Raw genomic sequence first — 27,727 nt, 5'->3', positions numbered from 1 at the left:
AGTATGCCGTACTTTTTTTCTTCAGGTTTTAGTAAACATTTTGCGCGCAAAAATTTGATTTTAAATAATCGATCATGATATTTTCGAAATCTATATCTATCTATTTAATCTGGACTATGAAAATATAAAAGTAGCATACATTTCTAATGACTTCAGAATATGTCAAATTAAAAAAAAACCATATTTGTAAAACAATTTGTTTTAATAATTTGATTATAAAAATCTTAAAAGAAAACAAGAAAAAAAATTTTTTTTTTTAATTTATTGTTTGACAAACGGTAATGTGGGAGCCTCCAAAAGTAGCAGTTTTTAACGGTTCATAAATCTTAAACGACATAATATTTTTTAGCGATGTTAATTTTTTTTAGTTTGTCTTATCTCATACCTTATCGTGAGTGAAAATGGATTGAGTGCGCCTTCTAGTTATTTTTTGAAAAATAATAAACCGAAAAGTACGTAAAATTTTCCGACTTTGGTTAGGATTATCTATATCATATAAAATTCCAAGAAATTTTACTTTTAGTTCGTTGGAAAGTTCAATCTTTTAAGAAAAAAAACGCAAAAAACTGCATACCTCTAAGTGTCCTAGGAAAGAAATTACAGATTTTTGGCCAAAAAATGTACTTTCTGGCCCAGTGTGCATTGCACAGCTTGCTATATTAGTGGTTTTTGATCATCTTACAAAAAACCATTTGTATACCAATATATGAATGCAGCGATGTAATATTATTTGTAATTACTACACACAAAAAAAAAACTTGGTAAAATCAACTGTAATAATTGTCAAACAGGCCCCAACCAGCAAAATTGTCAATTCTACTAAGTAAATAGTCATTTCACAACAACAAAATACACACAATTAGACACAAACCCTAAGCAAAAACAAAATACACGTAACTATTTTAATAGTTACGTAACTATCTTTGTTGGTCAATTTTACCAAGCAAAATTTTTTGTGTGTAGGACTTTAAGAACGCTAGTTCGTACGACTCAAAATAATTAAGAATTAGTGAGCCATTGATGCAAAAAAAAAGCCATCATCCATTCCTAGAAGGAAGCATTTCCGACTCTATAAAGTATATATATTCTTGATCAGGATCACTAGCCGAATCGATCTAGCTATGACCTGTCTGTCTGTCTGAAAGAAAGTTGGTATTACCCACACATATTTTTTAGCTTTCTACGCAGCGTAAGTTTGTTTTTTTAAATCGGACCATTCGTTAAAAAGTTATGCGCGATCAAAGTTTTATATCTCCATCTCCCACGCACTCCCTAAAGCTGTGTAACGGGTATCTGATAGTCGGAACACCCGGACTATAGCGTTCTCTCTTGTTTTAATTTGCAAATTATATTTTTTTTTAAATTTTGTTAGATGTTGCATAATTTTTTGGAAATATTTTAACATAATAATAACAGGAAGTGTAAATTTGCATACAACAATTTTGTTAGACCCTACTATTATATTTAATATTACATATTGAAATAACTGCAAATAATTGTATATTTACTATAAAATAGTAAGTTAACTACAATTTATGGTTTGGGCACATTCAACCATTTTGTACACTTGCGTAACTATTTTTTATAGTAACCCATACGTTTGCTTATTACGTAAGAGTAACTATTTACATGGTAGAATTGACAATTTTTGTAGTTGGGGACTATTTGACAATTATAACGGTTAATTTTACCAAGTTTTTTTTTGTGTGTATTAACTTACAAAAACATTAAATTCAGATTCACTTGCTTATATGGTAAAACAATCGAAATATTACACACAAAAAAATTTGTTTGGTAAAATTGACCAACAAAGATAGTTACGTAACGATTAAAATAGTTACGTGTATTTTGTTTTTGCTTTGGGTTTGTGTCTTTGCTAATTGTGTTTTGTTGTTGTGAAATGACTATTTACTTAGTAGAATTGACAATTTTTCTGGTTGGGGCCTGTTTGACAATTATTTTACAAAGTTTTTTTTTTGTGTGTAGCTGCTTTCGTTTTTTGGATATTTTGAAATGTTAAAGAAAAGCTATATCCCAGTGAAGAAGAGAATGTAATAAAAATCAACAAGGATATAATTTTTTTCCTATTAATTTCCATTTAATTTTCTGACCGTTCCTATTGAAACTTTATGATGTAGTGATCCAATTTTTTAAAATTTTATTCGAAATTATAAATTAAATATTTAAAAAATAATATTCCCAAGAGTAAAAGGTAATATTTCAAAAAACACCGAAGCTATAATTTATTTTAACTTTTTTTTTCCGATCCTTCCTATGGGAGCTATAAGATATAGTTGTCCGATCCGGTCGTTTCCGACTTATATACTACCTGCAATACAAAGAAGACTTTAGGAAAATTTGTATCCCGATAGCTTAAAAACTGAGAGACTAGTTTGCGTAGAAACGGATGGACAGACGAACATGGCTAGATCGGCTCGTCTAGTGATGCTGATCAAGAATATGCTGCGTTGCACACTTCTGACTGAAATCATTACCCTCACCCTCTGCAAGGGTATAAAAATTGAAGTCGATATTTGGGTCCATTTTTCTGAAAATAGCAGGGACCGTAAATAACAGTTATTTGAGACTTTTATTTTAAAAAGACTACTGTGATATTTTGTTTTAAACGTAAAAAATAACACATTTTTTACTCTTGTCCACAAAGCATATGCATTTTAACAAATCTGGAAAGCAAATTAACTGTTATTTGTCCATGTCTATAAAGTGCAATAAGAACCAGTAAAATTGTGGATGAAAAATTGAACAAATCTCAGTAGGCCTTTTAAAATAAAAGTCTCAAATAACTGTTATTTACGGTCCCTGGAAAATAGTTTGGCTTTATTTTTCCCGATGCTGTATTGAAGGGAATCCACATCGCTCACTGTTTATTTTCAATTGTCGCGTTATTGTTTAAAACCATTCCGAAACCGAGCCAGCATTTCGCGCTGTGAAATTAAGCACAGACCGCAACTAATCCTATTTTAGTTTTATTGTCCACCGTGTGTCCATTTTGCCATTTCGGTAGCAATTTAATTTCATGTCAAACATAAGCTCTTTTCTTTCTTTCTCGACGATTGTTTGCTTCAAACAACTCGCACGCATACAGACATAGACGCTTGACAAATTGTTTATTTTGGCGTTTAAGTTCTGATTTTTTTAATGCTTTGCATTTCACTTTTATTTTGGTTTTGGGTTGGCCAATGTATGGCATTAGTGAAAAATCAATTGACCGATGGCAGCATTCAAAACCGTAAGCCATGAAACCAAAACCGCACATCAGTTTCGCCCCTTATTGGCTGTTATTTTAGGTCGAGGGGAAGTCGGTGAGTGGGTTCCTGAACTGGTGTTGGTGAGGGTTAAAAGGCTTTAGACAGATTTCTTAAAAATACGATTTTAAGTAAATGTAGCACTTCTCCATTTGTTTATTAGAGCTATTTATTGCTCCTCCTACATTCCGAACAAGCACGAAAATATGACATTTAAAAACAAGAAAGGAAACTAGCTTCGGTCAGCCGAAGCTTATATACCCTTGCAGATCATTCCCATTAACTTGTAACATTAACATATGCGCCATATTGTTAGTTTTAATCGGTTTTTGTCAAAAAGGTAAAGCCATGTTTAGTTTTTTAAATATCAAAGGGCATAGCAGACTTACCTATGAAAAACGGCCCCCAGCGATTTTTAAACATTTTGAATCAGCGATGGTAGATAATTAGAAGGACAGTATACTGTCCATATGTAAACCAATTTTCAAAGCTATTGGACATTTGGCTGAGGAGTAATCGTCTGCAATCCAAAAATGTATATAAGCTTATATCTGACCAACGGAAACGCTTAACTGAAAATTAGTGATGAGAAATCAAAGGGATAAGAAATAGGTCCGCGATTAAAATTTCCAAAAAAAATGTTGACCACTTTCAAGTTTTGGCAACCTCACCAATTTTTTACAGCTCCTGTGTCTTTTAACCATTGAATTAATAAAAAAAAATCATAATTTTATAGGTGGTGCAAAAGTGTCAAAGAAAGGAAAAACTAGATTTCAAGTAGTTTCGTGGGACGTTTTCTACAACCCGGCCAGACCACTTTTTTTTAAGTTTTTGAAGTGTAAGTAGGTAAGTCTGCTATGCCCTTTGTTTTAACAAGGCCTCGGCTTTTTTCTATGAAAAAACGTCGCAGCATGTAGGTCTACTCTCTCACTCTTATCGAATCCTTATGGAATTCATGTTTTCTCATCGTTTAATAGTCCTTTAACAACTTTTAATGATTAAAAGTTAACATTTAACTGTTTTGACAATTTCTGATTGACAAAAAGTAAAAAGTCATTTTTTAATCTATTAAAAACTTCCAAATATTTATTAAACCGTCCATTTAATAAACAATAATTTAAAAATTTTAATTTTAATAAAAAAATTTATTCAATATTATAATTTTTTATTTTTAATAAATAAACTTTTTTTAAAAATTAAAAAATATATATTAAAAAATGTTTAATAAATTACAAAATACAAAAAAATAGTAAAGAAGAAATAAAGAAATCCGAAGTCAATCGTTACTACAACCGGAGATTTAAATTTTCAAGTTTCGGGCAAAACAAAAAGATGACATTTTTTTTTTGACCAAATCCGTTCGGTTTGTAAAAGAACCGCCCATGTGTGTGTTTTTTATGTTTCTAACATATGTAGGATACAATTTTTTACACACCTAACATTTTGACATTTAACATGTTAATAACACAAGTTTTTTACAGTGTGTTTTATTTTCCTGATACAAACACACAAAAACATGGATTTATTTATAAATTTTGACTTTGCCGATTTGTAAGTACGCCTCTGCCACGAAAAGCACTGCCTGTCTCAAACCTTCATTTTAAGGGCTAGTACTTAACCCAACAAAGAGTCGTCCAAACAAAATTTTTTGACGTATATTTTTACAAGAAAAATCAATGAATTACGTACTTAAGAAAACCTTTGTTTTTCAGTAAGGTACATATTTCTAATTAAGAAAAGGGCAATTAAAATTGTATGGTAAAAATTTTCTTTAAAGCGTAAAAAACCTTTTTGACACTTTTTTATTTTTCCAACTTGCGTTGTGATAAACCGATTTTGGCCATCAAATACTCATTTTAAAGGTAATATAATGCCCTTTAACTTTCATTGGGATCCATTCACAAGTTAAGAAGTTCCCCTTTGACAAAGTTGAAAAAGTTGGAACAAACACAAACAATCTGGCTTAAATGGCTTCGTTAAAATTACACGCCTAAAAACCGCCAAAAAATATAATAGAAAAATTTACCATCAACAAATATTTTTAATGATGACTTGCACTGAATTTATGTCAAATTTGACATGAAAATAGAACATTTTTCTCAGTTTAAAGGCAGTTTTTTAAGGCAATTTTCTAAAATTTAGAAAAGACTTTTTATGAGTGCATTTTTGTTTGGGAAGGATTTCTGTGATACCCCAGAATATAGTTTGTATGCGGAAAGGCCCGATTGGGTAGTCAACATTTTAGGTTATTTCAATTCGTAAATTTGTCTTCTAAGCGGGGCTTCTATTTATTTCTTGATTTTATTTGTGTATAAGCAAGTCAGCTTCGGCCAGCCGAAGTTTATATATCCTTGAGAATCATTCCTGTTAATTTACAAATCGCAAAAATTTCCTATTATTTCTCATTAATTTTCCGATTGTTCCTTTGGCAGCTATATGATACAGTATACTATGGGGAATTTGACCACTATTTTTAACCCAAACCCATTTTTTTAAAGTCGTTAAACTAAAAATGTGTTTTCTGGAATACTTTAACAGAAGGCCAATCTTCAATGTTACGTTTCAGGAATTTCAACAGAGGCCGCCTCTGCTAACTTACAGCTGTTAGACCAAAGCCGGAAAATTTTACGTACTTTTCGGTTTATTATTTTTAAAAAAATAACTAGAAGGCACACTCAAGCCGTTTTCACTCACGATAAAGTATGAGATAAGACAAACTAAAAAAAATTAACATCGCTAAAAAATATTATATCGTTTAAGATTTATGAACCGTTAAAAACTGCAACTTTCGGAGGCTCCCACATCAACGTTTATCAAACAATCGATTTAAAAATTTTTTTTTTTTTTTTCTTGTTTTCACTTAAGATTTTTATAATCAAATTATTTAAAAAAATTGTTTTAAAAATATGGTTTTTTAATTTGTTTAATGTTAATTTGGCATATTCTCAAGTCATCACAAATGCATGCTACATTTATATTTGCATAGTCCAGATTAAATAGATAGATATAGATTTCGAAAATACCATGATCGATTATTGTACGTAAAAAGGAGATATTAGATGTTAGTCACACTAAAATCAAATTTTTGCGCGCAAAATGTTCACTAAAACCTGAAGAAAAAAAGTACGGCATATTTTTGGGCTCCCTTAGCAAAGATCTTCAAAATAGCTCGACTTCGAGTTATGCCTTCAATTAAAACTTAAATTACCGAAAACTAAGGCAAAACCGCACCGAGTTGGCAGTATACGCTTTTAGTAAATTGATCAACGAATTTTTTTTTGAAGGAATGAACTAATTTGGGGATGGCACTTAAAGGCACTTGAAAAGCAACGTACTCATTTGCCGTAAAAATCAACAAATAAGTTTATTTTAGGAAGCAAGTAAGACATACGAGCTATATTATATTTTTTATTTGTTAAAAATAATCACATTTAACAGTTTCGTCATGAGTCAACAATCTACATCAGCATCTTTGACTTAAAGATTTTTATACCCGTTACTCGTAGAGTAAAAGGGTATATTGCATTCGTGCAAAAGTATGTAATAGCTAGAAGGAAGCGTTTCCGACCCTATAAACCATATATATTCATGATCAGGATCACTAGCCGAGTCGATCTAGCCATGTCCGTCTGTCGTATGAACGCTGAGATCTCGGAAACTATAAAAGCTATAAGATTGACATTCTTCATGCTGATTCTACACTCATAAAAAAAATCGCCATTGATTCAAGAAAATCGCCTATGATTTTCAGCCAACGGCGATTCGCCATTAATAATGGGAAATAATTTTCTTGAATTTACGGTTTCGCCTTTCTAAAAATCATTACCAATTTTTCTGAATTTTACGGCAAAAAACCCTAAAATTAAGAAAAATGTTCTTAAAAATAGAAAAATAAAAGTATATTTGTTTATAACCTTTTTTTTAATTTTGTCCGACTGATTTTTTTATCACTTTTGCATTTAGGTTTGTTAACTAAGAGGAAACCTTTCATGTTTTAGTGACAATCATAAACATTTTTATTTATTTATTTATTTATTTAATTTAAATTCAAAATTATTATAAATGTTTATTAATTACAATGCATTTTAAGTACAGAAAAAACTTTTTGTAAACATATAAAAGACTTAAGGAAAAATTCTTACCTCGACCTGAACTCGAACTCGCGACCGCTCACACCATAGACAGACATCTTAACCACTCGGCCACGCGTGCTTCTTGCAATGCAATGGCTTAATATGCCTAAAGTGTTAACGGTCGTATTATTGGTATACCAATTACAATTACTTTAATTAAATCTTGTTAACAACAGTTTTAACAATTTAGTGAATGGAAAACCAAAACAAAAGATTTTTTATACGAAAAAAAAAAACAATAACTATTAAAAAAAAAAAATCAGACTCGTCCCTGCGTGAAGTCGAACCGCGGTTTCCGCGGCGACTTTTGTACACATGTTTAGTGTCCGAACGCCTCTAACAGCTAGGCCACCATACTAGAACACTAAAAAATTACACAACTTTCCTAAAAAATAGGTATTTATTTTCTTGAATCAAAGGCGATTTCGCCATTAACTCAAGAAAAAAGTCCGGAAAATATTGCCATTAATCCAAGAAAATATCGCCATTAATCCAAGAAAAAAATCAACTATTCTTCTTCTTATTCATTTTATAAAAAATTTTATGGCAAATTTCCATAAACTTAAGAAAATTTTTCTATAATCTAGAAAAATTTTCTTAATTCAATGGCGATTTGAAATCACGGGCGATTTTCTAAAATTAAGGGCGATTATTTTTCTGAGTGTAGGAGCTCTTACGCAGCGCAAGTTTGTTGTTTAACGCCCACAATCGCTAATATACGATTCTAAAAATTTCAATATTTTGGAAATGTAAAAATGCAGTTTTCTTGTGTTTGAATTTGACCACTATTTTTAACCCAAACCCATTTTTTTAAAGTCGTTAAACTGAAAATGTGTTTTCTGGAATACTTTAACAGAAGGCCAATCTTCAATGTTACGTTTCAGGAATTTCAACAGAGGCCGCCTCTGCTAACTTACAGCTGTTAGACCAAAGCCGGAAAATTTTACGTACTTTTCGGTTTATTATTTTTAAAAAAATAACTAGAAGGCACACTCAAGCCGTTTTCACTCACGATAAAGTATGAGATAAGACAAACTAAAAAAAATTAACATCGCTAAAAAATATTATATCGTTTAAGATTTATGAACCGTTAAAAACTGCAACTTTCGGAGGCTCCCACATCAACGTTTATCAAACAATCGATTTAAAAATTTTTTTTTTTTTTTTCTTGTTTTCACTTAAGATTTTTATAATCAAATTATTTAAAAAAATTGTTTTAAAAATATGGTTTTTTAATTTGTTTAATGTTAATTTGGCATATTCTCAAGTCATCACAAATGCATGCTACATTTATATTTGCATAGTCCAGATTAAATAGATAGATATAGATTTCGAAAATACCATGATCGATTATTGTACGTAAAAAGGAGATATTAGATGTTAGTCACACTAAAATCAAATTTTTGCGCGCAAAATGTTCACTAAAACCTGAAGAAAAAAAGTACGGCATATTTTTGGGCTCCCTTAGCAAAGATCTTCAAAATAGCTCGACTTCGAGTTATGCCTTCAATTAAAACTTAAATTACCGAAAACTAAGGCAAAACCGCACCGAGTTGGCAGTATACGCTTTTAGTAAATTGATCAACGAATTTTTTTTTGAAGGAATGAACTAATTTGGGGATGGCACTTAAAGGCACTTGAAAAGCAACGTACTCATTTGCCGTAAAAATCAACAAATAAGTTTATTTTAGGAAGCAAGTAAGACATACGAGCTATATTATATTTTTTATTTGTTAAAAATAATCACATTTAACAGTTTCGTCATGAGTCAACAATCTACATCAGCATCTTTGACTTAAAGATTTTTATACCCGTTACTCGTAGAGTAAAAGGTTATATTGCATTCGTGCAAAAGTATGTAATAGCTAGAAGGAAGCGTTTCCGACCCTATAAACCATATATATTCATGATCAGGATCACTAGCCGAGTCGATCTAGCCATGTCCGTCTGTCGTATGAACGCTGAGATCTCGGAAACTATAAAAGCTATAAGATTGACATTCTTCATGCTGATTCTACACTCATAAAAAAAATCGCCATTGATTCAAGAAAATCGCCTATGATTTTCAGCCAACGGCGATTCGCCATTAATAATGGGAAATAATTTTCTTGAATTTACGGTTTCGCCTTTCTAAAAATCATTACCAATTTTTCTGAATTTTACGGCAAAAAACCCTAAAATTAAGAAAAATGTTCTTAAAAATAGAAAAATAAAAGTATATTTGTTTATAACCTTTTTTTTAATTTTGTCCGACTGATTTTTTTATCACTTTTGCATTTAGGTTTGTTAACTAAGAGGAAACCTTTCATGTTTTAGTGACAATCATAAACATTTTTATTTATTTATTTATTTATTTAATTTAAATTCAAAATTATTATAAATGTTTATTAATTACAATGCATTTTAAGTACAGAAAAAACTTTTTGTAAACATATAAAAGACTTAAGGAAAAATTCTTACCTCGACCTGAACTCGAACTCGCGACCGCTCACACCATAGACAGACATCTTAACCACTCGGCCACGCGTGCTTCTTGCAATGCAATGGCTTAATATGCCTAAAGTGTTAACGGTCGTATTATTGGTATACCAATTACAATTACTTTAATTAAATCTTGTTAACAACAGTTTTAACAATTTAGTGAATGGAAAACCAAAACAAAAGATTTTTTATACGAAAAAAAAAAACAATAACTATTAAAAAAAAAAAATCAGACTCGTCCCTGCGTGAAGTCGAACCGCGGTTTCCGCGGCGACTTTTGTACACATGTTTAGTGTCCGAACGCCTCTAACAGCTAGGCCACCATACTAGAACACTAAAAAATTACACAACTTTCCTAAAAAATAGGTATTTATTTTCTTGAATCAAAGGCGATTTCGCCATTAACTCAAGAAAAAAGTCCGGAAAATATTGCCATTAATCCAAGAAAATATCGCCATTAATCCAAAAAATTACACAACTTTCCTAAAAAATAGGTATTTATTTTCTTGAATCAAAGGCGATTTCGCCATTAACTCAAGAAAAAAGTCCGGAAAATATTGCCATTAATCCAAGAAAATATCGCCATTAATCCAAGAAAAAAATCAACTATTCTTCTTCTTATTCATTTTATAAAAAATTTTATGGCAAATTTCCATAAACTTAAGAAAATTTTTCTATAATCTAGAAAAATTTTCTTAATTCAATGGCGATTTGAAATCACGGGCGATTTTCTAAAATTAAGGGCGATTATTTTTCTGAGTGTAGGAGCTCTTACGCAGCGCAAGTTTGTTGTTTAACGCCCACAATCGCTAATATACGATTCTAAAAATTTCAATATTTTGGAAATGTAAAAATGCAGTTTTCTTGTGTTTGAATTTGACCACTATTTTTAACCCAAACCCATTTTTTTAAAGTCGTTAAACTGAAAATGTGTTTTCTGGAATACTTTAACAGAAGGCCAATCTTCAATGTTACGTTTCAGGAATTTCAACAGAGGCCGCCTCTGCTAACTTACAGCTGTTAGACCAAAGCCGGAAAATTTTACGTACTTTTCGGTTTATTATTTTTAAAAAAATAACTAGAAGGCACACTCAAGCCGTTTTCACTCACGATAAAGTATGAGATAAGACAAACTAAAAAAAATTAACATCGCTAAAAAATATTATATCGTTTAAGATTTATGAACCGTTAAAAACTGCAACTTTCGGAGGCTCCCACATCAACGTTTATCAAACAATCGATTTAAAAATTTTTTTTTTGTTTTTCTTGTTTTCACTTAAGATTTTTATAATCAAATTATTTAAAAAAATTGTTTTAAAAATATGGTTTTTTAATTTGTTTAATGTTAATTTGGCATATTCTCAAGTCATCACAAATGCATGCTACATTTATATTTGCATAGTCCAGATTAAATAGATAGATATAGATTTCGAAAATACCATGATCGATTATTGTACGTAAAAAGGAGATATTAGATGTTAGTCACACTAAAATCAAATTTTTGCGCGCAAAATGTTCACTAAAACCTGAAGAAAAAAAGTACGGCATATTTTTGGGCTCCCTTAGCAAAGATCTTCAAAATAGCTCGACTTCGAGTTATGCCTTCAATTAAAACTTAAATTACCGAAAACTAAGGCAAAACCGCACCGAGTTGGCAGTATACGCTTTTAGTAAATTGATCAACGAATTTTTTTTTGAAGGAATGAACTAATTTGGGGATGGCACTTAAAGGCACTTGAAAAGCAACGTACTCATTTGCCGTAAAAATCAACAAATAAGTTTATTTTAGGAAGCAAGTAAGACATACGAGCTATATTATATTTTTTATTTGTTAAAAATAATCACATTTAACAGTTTCGTCATGAGTCAACAATCTACATCAGCATCTTTGACTTAAAGATTTTTATACCCGTTACTCGTAGAGTAAAAGGGTATATTGCATTCGTGCAAAAGTATGTAATAGCTAGAAGGAAGCGTTTCCGACCCTATAAACCATATATATTCATGATCAGGATCACTAGCCGAGTCGATCTAGCCATGTCCGTCTGTCGTATGAACGCTGAGATCTCGGAAACTATAAAAGCTATAAGATTGACATTCTTCATGCTGATTCTACACTCATAAAAAAAATCGCCATTGATTCAAGAAAATCGCCTATGATTTTCAGCCAACGGCGATTCGCCATTAATAATGGGAAATAATTTTCTTGAATTTACGGTTTCGCCTTTCTAAAAATCATTACCAATTTTTCTGAATTTTACGGCAAAAAACCCTAAAATTAAGAAAAATGTTCTTAAAAATAGAAAAATAAAAGTATATTTGTTTATAACCTTTTTTTTAATTTTGTCCGACTGATTTTTTTATCACTTTTGCATTTAGGTTTGTTAACTAAGAGGAAACCTTTCATGTTTTAGTGACAATCATAAACATTTTTATTTATTTATTTATTTATTTAATTTAAATTCAAAATTATTATAAATGTTTATTAATTACAATGCATTTTAAGTACAGAAAAAACTTTTTGTAAACATATAAAAGACTTAAGGAAAAATTCTTACCTCGACCTGAACTCGAACTCGCGACCGCTCACACCATAGACAGACATCTTAACCACTCGGCCACGCGTGCTTCTTGCAATGCAATGGCTTAATATGCCTAAAGTGTTAACGGTCGTATTATTGGTATACCAATTACAATTACTTTAATTAAATCTTGTTAACAACAGTTTTAACAATTTAGTGAATGGAAAACCAAAACAAAAGATTTTTTATACGAAAAAAAAAAAACAATAACTATTAAAAAAAAAAAATCAGACTCGTCCCTGCGTGAAGTCGAACCGCGGTTTCCGCGGCGACTTTTGTACACATGTTTAGTGTCCGAACGCCTCTAACAGCTAGGCCACCATACTAGAACACTAAAAAATTACACAACTTTCCTAAAAAATAGGTATTTATTTTCTTGAATCAAAGGCGATTTCGCCATTAACTCAAGAAAAAAGTCCGGAAAATATTGCCATTAATCCAAGAAAATATCGCCATTAATCCAAGAAAAAAATCAACTATTCTTCTTCTTATTCATTTTATAAAAAATTTTATGGCAAATTTCCATAAACTTAAGAAAATTTTTCTATAATCTAGAAAAATTTTCTTAATTCAATGGCGATTTGAAATCACGGGCGATTTTCTAAAATTAAGGGCGATTATTTTTCTGAGTGTAGGAGCTCTTACGCAGCGCAAGTTTGTTGTTTAACGCCCACAATCGCTAATATACGATTCTAAAAATTTCAATATTTTGGAAATGTAAAAATGCAGTTTTCTTGTGTTTGAATTTGACCACTATTTTTAACCCAAACCCATTTTTTTAAAGTCGTTAAACTGAAAATGTGTTTTCTGGAATACTTTAACAGAAGGCCAATCTTCAATGTTACGTTTCAGGAATTTCAACAGAGGCCGCCTCTGCTAACTTACAGCTGTTAGACCAAAGCCGGAAAATTTTACGTACTTTTCGGTTTATTATTTTTAAAAAAATAACTAGAAGGCACACTCAAGCCGTTTTCACTCACGATAAAGTATGAGATAAGACAAACTAAAAAAAATTAACATCGCTAAAAAATATTATATCGTTTAAGATTTATGAACCGTTAAAAACTGCAACTTTCGGAGGCTCCCACATCAACGTTTATCAAACAATCGATTTAAAAATTTTTTTTTTTTTTTTCTTGTTTTCACTTAAGATTTTTATAATCAAATTATTTAAAAAAATTGTTTTAAAAATATGGTTTTTTAATTTGTTTAATGTTAATTTGGCATATTCTCAAGTCATCACAAATGCATGCTACATTTATATTTGCATAGTCCAGATTAAATAGATAGATATAGATTTCGAAAATACCATGATCGATTATTGTACGTAAAAAGGAGATATTAGATGTTAGTCACACTAAAATCAAATTTTTGCGCGCAAAATGTTCACTAAAACCTGAAGAAAAAAAGTACGGCATATTTTTGGGCTCCCTTAGCAAAGATCTTCAAAATAGCTCGACTTCGAGTTATGCCTTCAATTAAAACTTAAATTACCGAAAACTAAGGCAAAACCGCACCGAGTTGGCAGTATACGCTTTTAGTAAATTGATCAACGAATTTTTTTTTGAAGGAATGAACTAATTTGGGGATGGCACTTAAAGGCACTTGAAAAGCAACGTACTCATTTGCCGTAAAAATCAACAAATAAGTTTATTTTAGGAAGCAAGTAAGACATACGAGCTATATTATATTTTTTATTTGTTAAAAATAATCACATTTAACAGTTTCGTCATGAGTCAACAATCTACATCAGCATCTTTGACTTAAAGATTTTTATACCCGTTACTCGTAGAGTAAAAGGGTATATTGCATTCGTGCAAAAGTATGTAATAGCTAGAAGGAAGCGTTTCCGACCCTATAAACCATATATATTCATGATCAGGATCACTAGCCGAGTCGATCTAGCCATGTCCGTCTGTCGTATGAACGCTGAGATCTCGGAAACTATAAAAGCTATAAGATTGACATTCTTCATGCTGATTCTACACTCATAAAAAAAATCGCCATTGATTCAAGAAAATCGCCTATGATTTTCAGCCAACGGCGATTCGCCATTAATAATGGGAAATAATTTTCTTGAATTTACGGTTTCGCCTTTCTAAAAATCATTACCAATTTTTCTGAATTTTACGGCAAAAAACCCTAAAATTAAGAAAAATGTTCTTAAAAATAGAAAAATAAAAGTATATTTGTTTATAACCTTTTTTTTAATTTTGTCCGACTGATTTTTTTATCACTTTTGCATTTAGGTTTGTTAACTAAGAGGAAACCTTTCATGTTTTAGTGACAATCATAAACATTTTTATTTATTTATTTATTTATTTAATTTAAATTCAAAATTATTATAAATGTTTATTAATTACAATGCATTTTAAGTACAGAAAAAACTTTTTGTAAACATATAAAAGACTTAAGGAAAAATTCTTACCTCGACCTGAACTCGAACTCGCGACCGCTCACACCATAGACAGACATCTTAACCACTCGGCCACGCGTGCTTCTTGCAATGCAATGGCTTAATATGCCTAAAGTGTTAACGGTCGTATTATTGGTATACCAATTACAATTACTTTAATTAAATCTTGTTAACAACAGTTTTAACAATTTAGTGAATGGAAAACCAAAACAAAAGATTTTTTATACGAAAAAAAAAAACAATAACTATTAAAAAAAAAAAATCAGACTCGTCCCTGCGTGAAGTCGAACCGCGGTTTCCGCGGCGACTTTTGTACACATGTTTAGTGTCCGAACGCCTCTAACAGCTAGGCCACCATACTAGAACACTAAAAAATTACACAACTTTCCTAAAAAATAGGTATTTATTTTCTTGAATCAAAGGCGATTTCGCCATTAACTCAAGAAAAAAGTCCGGAAAATATTGCCATTAATCCAAGAAAATATCGCCATTAATCCAAGAAAAAAATCAACTATTCTTATTCATTTTATAAAATTTTTTTTGGCAAATTTCCATAAACTTAAGAAAATTTTTCTATAATCTAGAAAAATTTTCTTAATTCAATGGCGATTTGAAATCACGGGCGATTTTCTAAAATTAAGGGCGATTATTTTTCTGAGTGTAGGAGCTCTTACGCAGCGCAAGTTTGTTGTTTAACGCCCACAATCGCTAATATACGATTCTAAAAATTTCAATATTTTGGAAATGTAAAAATGCAGTTTTCTTGTGTTTATCAATACCTATCGAAATGTAGAAGAAATTTTTTAAATCGGACCATTTGTAAAAAGTTACGGCGGATCAAAGTTTTTATCTCCATCTCCTTCGCACTCCCTTTAGTTGAGTAACGGGTATCTGATAGTTGGGGCACCCGACTATAGCGTTCTCTCTTGTTTTTCATCAATATTTGATGAATTTTCCACTTTGAAAATACTGTAAAAGAAAACTAGGGGAGAGTGGGGTAATTTCGTCACAGGTGCAATTTCGTCACCTGCAATATCTCGGAATCCATAAGTCTTAAAAATATAAAATTTTTTGTTTTAGTCCCTCAAGACGGCATGACACAACCAATGCATTTTTTTTTGCACAGAAGGCCAAGATAATTAAGCTGTAATATTAAATGTGTTTTAACAGTTCAAAAGCTACATTTAGTTCTCGGCGAAATTTTTTCTGTATGCCACAATTCAAAAGGAATAAGATACACGATTTTTTATAAAATACACAGTGCTATAATGTGCATTTCTGCGTTAGTGATTTTTAACTTCTTAACTTTATTGCAGGTAGTATATATGTCGGAACCGACCGGATCGGACAACTTTATCTTATAGCTCCCATAGGAAGAAAGCGTTAAAAAAATTCTAGCTTCGGTGTTTTTTCAAATATTACCTTCTACTTTTGGGAATAATTTTTTATACCCTTGTAGAGGGTATTATAATTTCAGTCAGATGTTTGCAACGCAGTGAATGAGACGTTTCCGACCGCATAAAGTATATATGTATATTCTTGATCAGCACCAATAGCCGAGTCTATCTAGCCATGTCCGTCTGTCCGTCTGTCCGTTTCTATGCGAACTAGTCCCTCAGTTTTAAAGCTATCGCGATGAAACTTTCCCAAAAGTCTTCTTTCTATTGCAGGTAGTACATATGTCGGAGCGAGCCGGATCGGACCACTATATCTTAAGGCTCCCATAGGAATATTCAAACAAATGTAAGAAAATTCATTGTAACTTTGTAGGAAGTAGGCCTTTTGATTCTTGACTACTTAAAAACAAAATTTAAATAAATTGAAACGCTGAATCTGGAATCCCTGGAACTGCACCGAGTAAGCATTACTTTATCTACAAGGGTATATAAGCTTCGGCTGGCCGAAGGTAGCTTCCTTTCTTGTTTTATATATTTCTGAATTTTAAATTAAATATTTAAAAAATTGGATCACTATATCATATAGCTTCCATAGGAACTAGTGTTGGGTAAAAACTGCTCTTTTGGGTGAACATGTTCACTTGTTCTTTTTTTCTTAATGAGTCAACTCACTCAGTTTGCTCACTTGTTCACTTGCTCACTTCTTCTTGTTCACTTGTTCACTTGCTCACTTGCTCACTTGTTCACTTGTTCACTTGCTCACTTGCTCACTTACTCACTTGTTCTGTCCTTAAATTTTTCACTGGCTCTGAGAAAACAGCTCATTGTCTGTAAAACCGTGTGCAAAATGCATCCTAAAAGTAAAAAAAATACTTTTTGTGCCAAAAACAGCAAGAGAGCAACTGAACAAGTGAACTAAAAAGATCAAATAAGAGAGCCAAACTGAACAAGTGAACAAAAAAGAGCAAGTAAGAGAGCAAAACTGAGCAAGTGAACAAAAAGGAGCAAGTGAGCAAAAATGAACAAGGAACAATAAAGAACAAGTTCGAAGGAACATGTTCACTCACTCAGTTTAGTGAGCAACTCGTTTTTGTTCACTCACTCATGAGCAACCCAAAACTAATAGGAACGGTCGAAAAATTAAATGGAAATTATTAGGAAAAAAATTATATCTTTGTTGATTTTTATTACATTCTCTTCTACTCTGGGTTATGACTATTTTTAAATATTTCAAAATTTCGATTTTAATTTTAAAAAGATCGAACTACTATATCATATAGCTGCCATAGAAATGTTCGAAAAATAATGTGAAATAATGGGAAATTTAACATTTTTGCGATTTGTAAATTAATAGAATGATCTGCAAGGGTATATAAGCTTCGGCTTGCCGAAGCTAGCTTCTTTTCTTGTTTTGACATTAATTTTTCTATCCTTCCCTACACACAAAAAAAAACTTGGTAAAATCAACTGTAATAATTGTCAAACAGGCCCCAACCAGCAAAATTGTCAATTCTACTTAGTAAATAGTCATTTCACAACAGCAAAATACACACAATTAGCAAAGACACAAACCCAAAGCAAAAAAAATATACACGTAACTATCTTTGTTGGTCAATTTTACCAAGCAAATTTTTTTGTGTGTATGGCAGCTATATAATATAGTCATCCGATTTTTGTTAAATTCCGATATTCGAAATTCCGAAATATTAAAAATAATCATATCCTAGAGTAGAAGAGAAAACAAGAGAGAACGCTATAGTCCGGTTGGTGTCCCGACTATCTAATACCCGTCACTCAGCTAAAGGGAGTGCGAACGCTGTGTCGGGTTTGTGTCCCGACTAATAATCGTAACTCAGCTAAAGGGAGTGCGAGGGAGATAGATATATAAATTTTGATTGCGTATAACTTCTTAATGAATGGTCCGATTTGAAAAATGTCTTCTACATTTCGATAGGTATAAATATACACAACAAAATTGCATTTATACTTATCGGAAATCTTTAAGGATGTGGGCGCAGGACCCATTTTAAAATCGTTAATGGGCGATTGTGGGCGTTAGAGGGGGCGTGGCGCTCGGCTAAAATAAACTTGCGCTGCGTAGGAAGCCAAAGAATATGTGTGGGAAATCTCAACCTTCTAGTTATTGTAGTTTCCGAGATCTCAGCGTTCATACAGACAGACAGACGGACAGACAGACGGACAGACGGACAGACGGACAGACGGACAGACGGACATGGCTAGATCGACTCGGCTAGTGACCCTGATCAAGAATATATATACTTTATGGGGTCGGAAACGCTTCCTTCTAGCTGTTACATACTTTTGCACGAATCTAGTATACCCTTTTACTCTACGAGTAACGGGTATAACAATAAAAATCAACGGATCTAAAATTTATTTCCTTCTACTTTCCCATTAATTTTCCGATCGTTCCTATGGCAGCTATATGGTATAGTCGTCCGATTTTGATAAAATTAAAATTTTAATTCGAAAATATTTAAAAAGAGTCATATCCTAGAGAAGAAGAAAATACAATAAAAACCAAGGAAGCTAGAATTTATTTCCTATTACTTTTCCATTAATCTTCCAATCGTTCCTATGGCAGCTATATGATATAGTCGTCAGATTTTTTAAATATTTAATTCGAAATTTAGAAATATATAAAAAATAACATCTCCAAGAGTAGAAGGTAATATTTCAAAAAACACCGAAGCTAGAATTTTTTTAACGATTTTTTTTCCGACCCTTTCTATGGGAGCTATAAGATATAGTTGTCCGATCCGGTCGGTTCCGACTTATATACTACCTGCAATAGAAAGAAGACTTTTGGGAAAGTTTCAAGCCGATAGCTTCAAAACTGAGAGACTAGTTTGCGTAGAAACGGACGGACAGACGGACATGGCTAGATCGACTCTTCTAGTACTGCTGATCAAGAATATAAATACTTTATGGGGTCGGAAACGTCTCCTTCACTGCGTTGCAAACTTCTGACTGAAATCATAATACCCTCTGCAAGGGTATAAAAATCTTTATAAAATAAAAATCTAGTGCATGTCCTGCGCTGCGAATTCAAGCATCGCTGTCTTTCCGGTGTGAACTAGCGCCGAGAGTCGATGACATTTCCGTTGTTGTAAATTTCAGTCCGTTGCGTTCGACTATTGCACACAAACAACAAACTTGGAAAATCAACTGTAATAATTGTCAAACAGGCCCCAACCAGAAAAATGGTCAATTCTACTAAGTAAATAGTCATTTCACAACAACAAAATACACACAATTAGCAAAGACACAAATCCAAAGCAAAAACAAAATACACGTAACAATTTTAATAGTTACGTAACTATCTTTGTTGGTCAATTTTACCAAGCAAATTTTTTTGTGTGTGGGTGTGCAGGTTGATGGCACCACCAACCTCTGGACATATCTTTAATTGTCGAATGAATTTACCCTAGTTTATAAGCGCACTTTAAATTGCACACACTCTACACACTTAGGAAGAGTACACATCGCCTCAGCTTAGCCAGCATTCGGTGGCATTTTGGTCCGGCGTAGAAGCCCGTGAATCACCATTCAATTTGCCTGGTCGCTGACACAACTTCGGGCACTGGTGCAGCAGCTCTGAGCTTAACTATCTGCGGAAATTTGCTCAGTTACTTTTGCGCAATCCCCAAATCCCAGTTCAATTTTATCTATGTATCTATCTGAAACTGCTTGGCAAATAGCAAGCTCTTGGCACACTCCCTCTGTCTCTCTGTGAGCAGCTTGAATGGAGCTGTTGACGTAAATGGACAACACAGCCCAGCACTCAGCAACCCTGCTCTATTCTTTGCAGCTGCACAAGTGGTTATTGTGGCTGAAGGGAAATGCATGCTTTGTTTAATGGCAACTGGGCTCGAATTCATGATTATTGCATGTTGCATCGTTCTGTGGCAAGTAAATGCTACTTGCACCTGTGAACGGTTTGGCGGTTTCAAAAGGTAATTTTTTGATTTTGTTCTCCCACTCGTATGACCCAAGGAGATTCGCTTGCCAAAGGCCTGCTAGAAGCTGCAGCTGAGCTGTTGCTTTAAAATTCAGCTTTGCCTGCGTAAACAGAGACTTGATTGGCTGACCTCAGCATCTAACCACCCACCAGCAAATTGCACATGACGTATGCCTTTGAATGTGTGCCGAGGACCTTTGTTCGTCCAGATTGATGCTAACTACGAGCCCTTCCACAGCACTGGGCTGCTGGTCATTCATTCATGCATCCTTTTTATTTAGTTATCCAGACCGCAGGCAAATGCGGTAGGGGTGTCAGTGCTCCTGGCGGTGGCACCGAGGATACGGAAAGTTGATTCGGCATCGGTGCGTATAAGCAATAAGTCCGTGTGCCTGTCAATTAGGGCTGGTTTGTGCACCTAACGTAGCTTGCAAGCTTGTAAGCAATCGATTTATAGTTCCATCCCCTCATTCGTCAAGCTGAAATCCAGCCGTTTGCGTGCCTAGGGCCTGCAGCTCCTTCAACTCTTTTCTTATTGGTTTCCTTCGCTCTCGGTTGACTGGCGGGTGTGTGCACTCACTGAACATCCTCCAGAGAGTGGCACAAAGCGAGCATTTCTCGCACAGTTTACGGACTTTTCCTTTGTACGTTGGCGGCGAATTTTGTTTGTGCTCGTATATTATTCTCCATTTTGTTCCGGGGAGCTAACGGGTTTCCCTGGTTCCTATGTTGAGTCGAAAAAGAGCGGTTGCCAGCGAACTCATTTTATTTTATTTGTTGAGCGGCAGAATGCCAGGGACTGGATTCGATATTTTGTTCGCCATCACTGATGAGCCGTGCAGCTTCCCTGCTCCTCAAGCCAGCCAAAGTGCATCTACAGCATGCATCAATTCCTGGGTTTGGAGCTCGGAGCATCTCGGCATATTCATCCCCAGGTTGGAAACACAATGCTCGCTTAGTGGGCCTTAACCAAATGTATTCCCAAGAAAGATTGCTCACAACAGCAGTACATCTCGGTCTGCTGGAGAAATTTGAATACTGAATTCATGAAGTGCACAAAGGACGAACGAGCTAAAGTACAGAATGCAGCACTTGGCGTTCTATTCCGTGCTGTCGCTGGCCAAAGGTAAATTTAACTGCACATTGGCTGGCAGTTTTCACTTTTAATTATTTACTGAAGGAGCAGGAGGGACAATATTAATTTTCCATTTTCATTTCCAATTAAGGCTGCTGCTCAAAGGTAAAAGAGTTTCAGTGGAGCAATAAATGCGACATAAATAATATCTGATGGAGAAGCGAATTAAGCTCTTGGGATGGGATATGTTTTAAGCCGGTTATGTTGACGCCATCGGAAGGGAATGTTGCATGAATATTCGATTAATTCTCAAGCCAATGAGGCCATAAAATTAGAAACGACAGACAAGAGAAGACAAGGATTTAACAGTGGTTTTATGTATTATAACTTAGATATTGCCTTCCGATTGGGCCATTCTGCCAGGGTAAGTCAGGGACAGCAAATTTGGCATTGGCCAAGATGTCCAAACTGATTGTGCTTTGGCAACATCTTAATTATTCCAATTTGGCCTCGGCCAAGCATTTCTTAATAACGGCTTAAGTTCCTGGGAAATAGGAGATCCACCAAGAAAGGCAATTCCAAAACTTTCTCTGCTCACTTCTCGGGCTTTTATTTGGGTGCATAAACTACCGAAAAATTTGCAAGCTAATTTCTTAGCGGGCCAGTAAAACGTAAAAAATGTGGAGCCAAATGAAAAACGATGCCAGCAGGACAGGCTGCAGGAGCCGAGATAAATTTGTGCCAGGCCAAGGAATAACTCTATAAAAGCCATTCAATGAATTGACAAGGACTTGGCAAAGTTTAATATAAAAATGCTTAGAGATGATTGTCCTTCCAAAACAATAAATTAACGTTGAGGCTGCTGAACAAAGAGCGCAGCGAAAAGCGAGATTGAAAGCGCAGCTCGGAATTTTATTTCATTAAAGGCCATGTGTGGGAGTGAAGCGTCAAAGGCAAGGGCAAGTAAATACACGTTCTATTCTGCAGTCGCACGTTCGCCCGTCTCTGCGATATTTTTCGCATATTCAATGAGCAGAACAAGAAAATAAATTTTTCCCGACCGTCGCAACCCAAAAAACGGCATTCAATCAGCTCCAGTCGTAGACCAATGAACGTCAAAAGTGAAGCGGGACGCACTTGGGGCCAAGAGCTTCCGACCGACGGCCATCGCAGCGAAACACAACTCCGTTCGTTAGCGTTTCGGATCCCCTTCCCTCTGGACCCTTGGGGACATTTCACTAAATCGCTCGTAATCAATCAGTGGCAAATTAAATTTCTGTGCGCCAGTTTCGATTAAGAACGAGCAGTGCAGTTGCCGGGCATCGAGAGCCCGGATGAAGAGTTCGATGTGGATGTCGAGCGGTAAATGGTGAATGCTGCAGCGCTCTTTCTTGTTGAATGAGTATCTGGGCAGCAGTATTTTCCCCAAAGCGGACATTTAAAGGGGACGATCCAGCCTCATTTAGCGCCTCCAAATTCCACTCTAGATTAATAACCGTGCCAGGAGGCAATGGGCCCGCAAGCACCGTTTACCACCAGCTGACTGCCATTTTTTAGACTTTCCATAGACGTCGCCACGGTGTCCGCGTAGTGGGTGTGCGTGAGTTGAAAAATTTTTATTGCATTCATTTGGGCCGTCAACGTAATTTCTCACTTTTTCGAATGTTTTGCCACTCTGCCCATTGCGTGATGTTTATTGGTCGCCGGCCCGCACTGACGAATATGTTCTGCCCTCTGGTATGGTAGATTTCCCTGGGAATCGAGTCACAGTGTAGAGAAATTAAAGCTGAATGAGAGACAGTGCAATGTCTCATTACAGGGTATGCCCTCATCTAGAGTCCACAAACACTAAAGTTTTTGGGCCAGCCAATATAATTCTTTCCCCGCCACTGGCTCTGAAGCAGGAAACTTGCTTTATTATTTTTTCCGCACTTTATTTCAACGCCCTCTTCCAGGGAATCACGCAAACCCAGAGCTCATAAATAAACCTCCAGCAACTCAAGATGATGAATTGTGTTGACGACTCTTTTGGGATCGTTTCTTTTCTTACCTAATTTACTAAGCGGCCTTCTTCTTTCAACGAGTATTTTTATTAACAATTCTTTTTTTGGCTTTTATTTCCTTTTCCTGATCTGACAATTTTAGCGAATTCACTTCCGAGTGAGTATTAGAAACGGACCGCTATATGAATTATAATTATTAATTATCAAAATTTCGAAATTCCAACCACTTTAGAAGTTAAGCTTAAGTAACACTAATGTTTTTTTGCTCAAAATATACATGTTGGAGCTGTTTGGGGCCACTTGGGGGACATGTCGGACGTTAGTTGGCGAATACGCCCCCAATGGAACGCTGTGCAAAAATTTGGCTGCTCTAGCTCTTACGGTTTGGGCTCTGGTCGTATCCCCTTAAAAACGTTCTTAGGCTAAGAAAACGTTGTTCGTACACCCAGAAAAAAATCCGTTCGAAACCCTGCAGGAAACGGAATCAGTTTTGGACTATTAAAATACTAGTTGGGTCAAGAAGGTTAACTAGTTCAAGTTATGTCCATTTCCTTGTAACGAAGTGGTCCATTTTTCATATGCTTGTCGTCGGAAACAACTAGTCCATTTGCTACTAGTTTTGCACTAGTGACTGTTAACCAATTTATAGTTACAGCTGTTAAACTACACTCAAAAAAATATTTTCACGAAAAAGTTAAAAATAATCTCTAAACCATCAAGTGATTGAATTTCAGTAGTACTTGACGATGCCTAACTTGACGCTCTCCAAATTTAGTATCCAATCAATAGGCGCGGTCCTTAGAGAATTTCTGATAATTATTATGTAATGAAATACAGTAAATGATAATTAAATGGAATTAAAACAAACTTACTTTTTTTGAGGCAAGTCGCCCTCCTCTCTAGAACTTGAACCCGGGACCTTTGGATTTGTAGATACACTAACTGATTGAGCCATACACGCATCACAATTTGTAATGCCCTAACAAGGTTTATGAATTTTAGTGTGACATAATTCAAAAACAGTGATTTTTCACATATATATTGCCTCGGACAGATTAAACAAAGTTTAAAATAAAACTAAAGCATCACCTAGCAAACAAAAAACAAAAAAAAATGTACAGAGACTGGGGATTGAACCGAGGACCTCGAGATTTTGATTTGTTTAGTGCTAAATTTCCCAAGACTTTTACACTCTAGGCTATATTTTTGGATCATATGTGTTTCATTTGCAACTAGTAGAATTCCAGTTGCCTTTTAACTAGACCCTAACATGTATTTGTTCTACCAGTTAAATATTTTTAAAGTTTTTTTTTGTCAGAAAGGTACTAGTCCGAGACAAGTTTCTTTTTTACTAGTTTTGTATTAATCATTTTTTCGACTAGCACAAATTTTCTAGACCCTGTGTAGTCCAAATGCATTCAGACAAATTCCGGTTGCTTTATATTAGTTATTTAACTAGTTGTTTTTCAGACTAGTTCGCATTTTTCCTGCAGGGAACGTTCAAAAATCAAGCCAAAACGGGGTCAAAAAGTGCGTAAGCCCGTTTGTTGTCAGTTCATGAACGCTTGTTCATAAAATTTCACCAAAATACTGGCATGCTTTGAACGAATGGGGTCACTTTTAGAACATATTGGTGCTGAATTAGGAAGATTTGGGAACAAACGTTCAAAATGTGAGAACAAAAAAAGGAGAACGGATTGTTCGCAAATCATGAAAAATGTTCTTGATTTTTTTCTTTCTTTTTTTTCTGGGTGTAACTTTAAATCGATTTCGGACTACAGCGTTACATTGAAAATAATTTTTTCTCGGCCGTCCTAGACGGTACACTAGAGTATTTCCAATATTTTTTACAATAGGTCAAACTGCAGGAACTGAGGTGTCTCTATCGTTAGCTACCACAGAACTAAGAAATCACTAAATCAAAAGTTAAGGAAAAAACCTCAATGGCCATTAACCACTGCGCCCCTCGAACTTCTGCATTCTCTCTGTCAGAAGGTTGTCCTTTAAATTTATGCACTTTCCGCATGCCACGACTGAAGCTCGACTCGAGCCAAAGTTAGAAAAAGAACTCGCTGACGTCGACAGGTCGAGCGGAAGTGGTGGCCCATAATGGCTCAAATCTAAATTATGCGGCAAAAAAACGGAGGCAAGAGCCGTCGCAGGCCGAGCCACAGCATTGGGAATGACATGCGGACTTCCGACATAGGTCAAAAATCAGCATGCTAAGCATTTTGGCCTTACTCCGACGTCTCAGACAGCTCCCAGCCCTGTCCATCGGCTTTATTAATTATGCAAATTGCAAATTTAACACCCCAGCAACGCGGCACATACGACAGTGCAGAGTAGTTACACCGAGTGGGGTCGTCGTAGGTTGAGTCGGGCGGACAAGGAATCCAGCGACGTCATTGGCCATAAATCCCTGTCACTGGGAGTGCAACGCTACGACCTTGGAAGATCAGGAATGAATTTAAAGTACTTTGGGCTTCTGGCGGAATTTTGAAGTGCTTCAGCAGGTCGGCGCTGAAACCCCTAGCCGCACTGCTTAACTTAACGGGGCTCGGTTCCGGAAATCACGGCAAAGTGGATTTTTCCGTCAAACATAAAAGCAAAGTTCGCGCTGGCAATTAAAGCGAACCCTGAGTGGCGGCGAGGAAGCACAGGAACATGCAGTACTGCAGTGCTCAGGACATACCTGCTAAGCTGGACAGAAGAGAGTTGAAGCCCCGGTTGATGGCCAGGATGAAGATGAAGTTGATTACGTGGTGAAATACCTTATGCGATTGCGAAAATGAAACACAAACGGCCAGCGGGCTATTAATTTATATGCACGAGTAAAAGCAAAGGAGAAACGCCCGAGTCGTAATATTTTTTCATAATTCTCTGTCGCTTTGCTAGCACAAGCATTTGTTTTATACTCTCTCACACCCTCATTTTTCAACACACTCTCGGCTCACACGGCGTATGACAAACTCCGTCAGCTGCTGCTCCTGGTTTCTCTTCTCTTGGTGAGCGCAGCACAAAATGCCTTCGCTTATAATATTAAAATAGCCGGAAGCGGAAATTCAAAACGCCATTGCACGAGCGTGTATCAGTACGTAAGTACTCGACTCACATTTGCAAGTTCGTGTGTGTTAGGGTTTTTACATATTTGATTTCGCAAGAGAACCTTTAGGGAACCCTTGCATGTCGCAAAGTATTTATGAAAGTTGCATGCTGGCATGCCAAAATAAACGTCCTGCGGCCCCAGACGGACTTTCAAGTCCAGTGCTGATTCTCATCCTGAATACAGCTCAAATAAGGCAGCCCACCTATTCCCCTCGCCTGTCGGGGGCCTATTGTTTATATGCCCTGCAACAAATTATAAGTGAAGAATGTCGAATGCTTCCTGGCGAGCTGTTGAACGATGGCAGCTGGTTGGCATAACAAGCATGTGGCTTGAAAAAGGGGTGAGAACGGAAAGGATCCAATCTAAGCAGCAGAAAAGACTATATAATAGGGCAAAGGAAAATCACAGGCTAGTTCAATGACTTAAAATTGGGAGTACAGACGCAGACTGGTGCATAAAGAGAGTTTAATTATTGCGTTTCTCCTCTTGTGACCCCTTATTTATACGGGGAGCCAAGGTCATTGCAAACGTCAAACCATGTCCTCCGACATAACATGACATTGATGCCTAGCGTGTCAATTGCGTTCCGCTTGGCGACATACAAGCTTTTAGTGGCAGGTCCCACCCAGGGGACGCTCATTAGACGATGTGCGTATGGCGGTGTATCCTTGTTGTCAGGGGGCTGTGTGTATACTATCCGGTGAAGAACACGGTCCCATTGCATCAAGATGATGCAATTTCAATATCCTGTTCATTAAAATTAATGATTTCGGTTAACCTTGCTCATGTATATATTTAAGCGACTCTGGCCATATCTCTTTCAGCACACAGAGAGAATTCGCATTTTACTTGTATAGAGCGTTATACTTTTTAAAATGTTCTCAATCTTTTTTGGGCACAAATCACTTTAAATTTAAAAATGCTTTGTCTTTCAATGATCGCCTAAAATGTTTAATTGCATTTTTAAACCAGAACCGTAGTTTTTTGGATTTTATTGGAAAACTAACCGAGTCAATAACCGCCTATTTACGGTATACACAGAAAAAAGATTTCCTAAAACTTTCAGAATGGCTGATTTTAGGCCATAAAAATATAAATTACAGTGCTAAATAATTATGCACCCTATGTGTTTGGGCATTATCAATATTTTTTTATTTGAACACTTTTTTGGCCAAAAGCCATTTTTTTAAAGTCGTTAAACTAATAATGTGTTTTCTAAAATACTTTAAGAGAAGATCAATCTTCACTGTTACGTTTCAGGAATTTCAAAAAAAGGCGCCTCTGGT

At 34.9% G+C, this 27,727-nt stretch overlaps 1 protein-coding gene across 1 annotated transcript; it reads right to left on the bottom strand.

Annotated features, from left to right (window-relative positions):
* Positions 1-3,040: 3,040 nt before the first annotated feature.
* LOC108058249 (uncharacterized) lies at positions 3,041-3,277 on the bottom strand. The gene has a single exon (XM_044392910.2). The coding sequence runs from the start codon at positions 3,275-3,277 to the stop codon at positions 3,041-3,043; it is 237 nt and encodes a 78-aa protein (XP_044248845.2).
* Between the last annotated feature and the right edge of the window lie 24,450 nt (positions 3,278-27,727).

The sequence above is a fragment of the Drosophila takahashii genome, chromosome 2R (genome assembly GCF_030179915.1).
Source record: "Drosophila takahashii strain IR98-3 E-12201 chromosome 2R, DtakHiC1v2, whole genome shotgun sequence".
In the NCBI taxonomy this organism is placed as follows: domain Eukaryota; kingdom Metazoa; phylum Arthropoda; class Insecta; order Diptera; family Drosophilidae; genus Drosophila; species Drosophila takahashii.
The sequence above is the reverse complement of the archived record's forward strand: the minus strand, read 5'-3'. Positions and strand labels throughout refer to the sequence as shown.

Bases quoted from the DNA above. Each gene is read 5' to 3' on its own strand.
- LOC108058249 (XM_044392910.2), bottom strand. From the start codon at position 3,277: ATGTGCGGTTTTGGTTTCATGGCTTACGGTTTTGAATGCTGCCATCGG.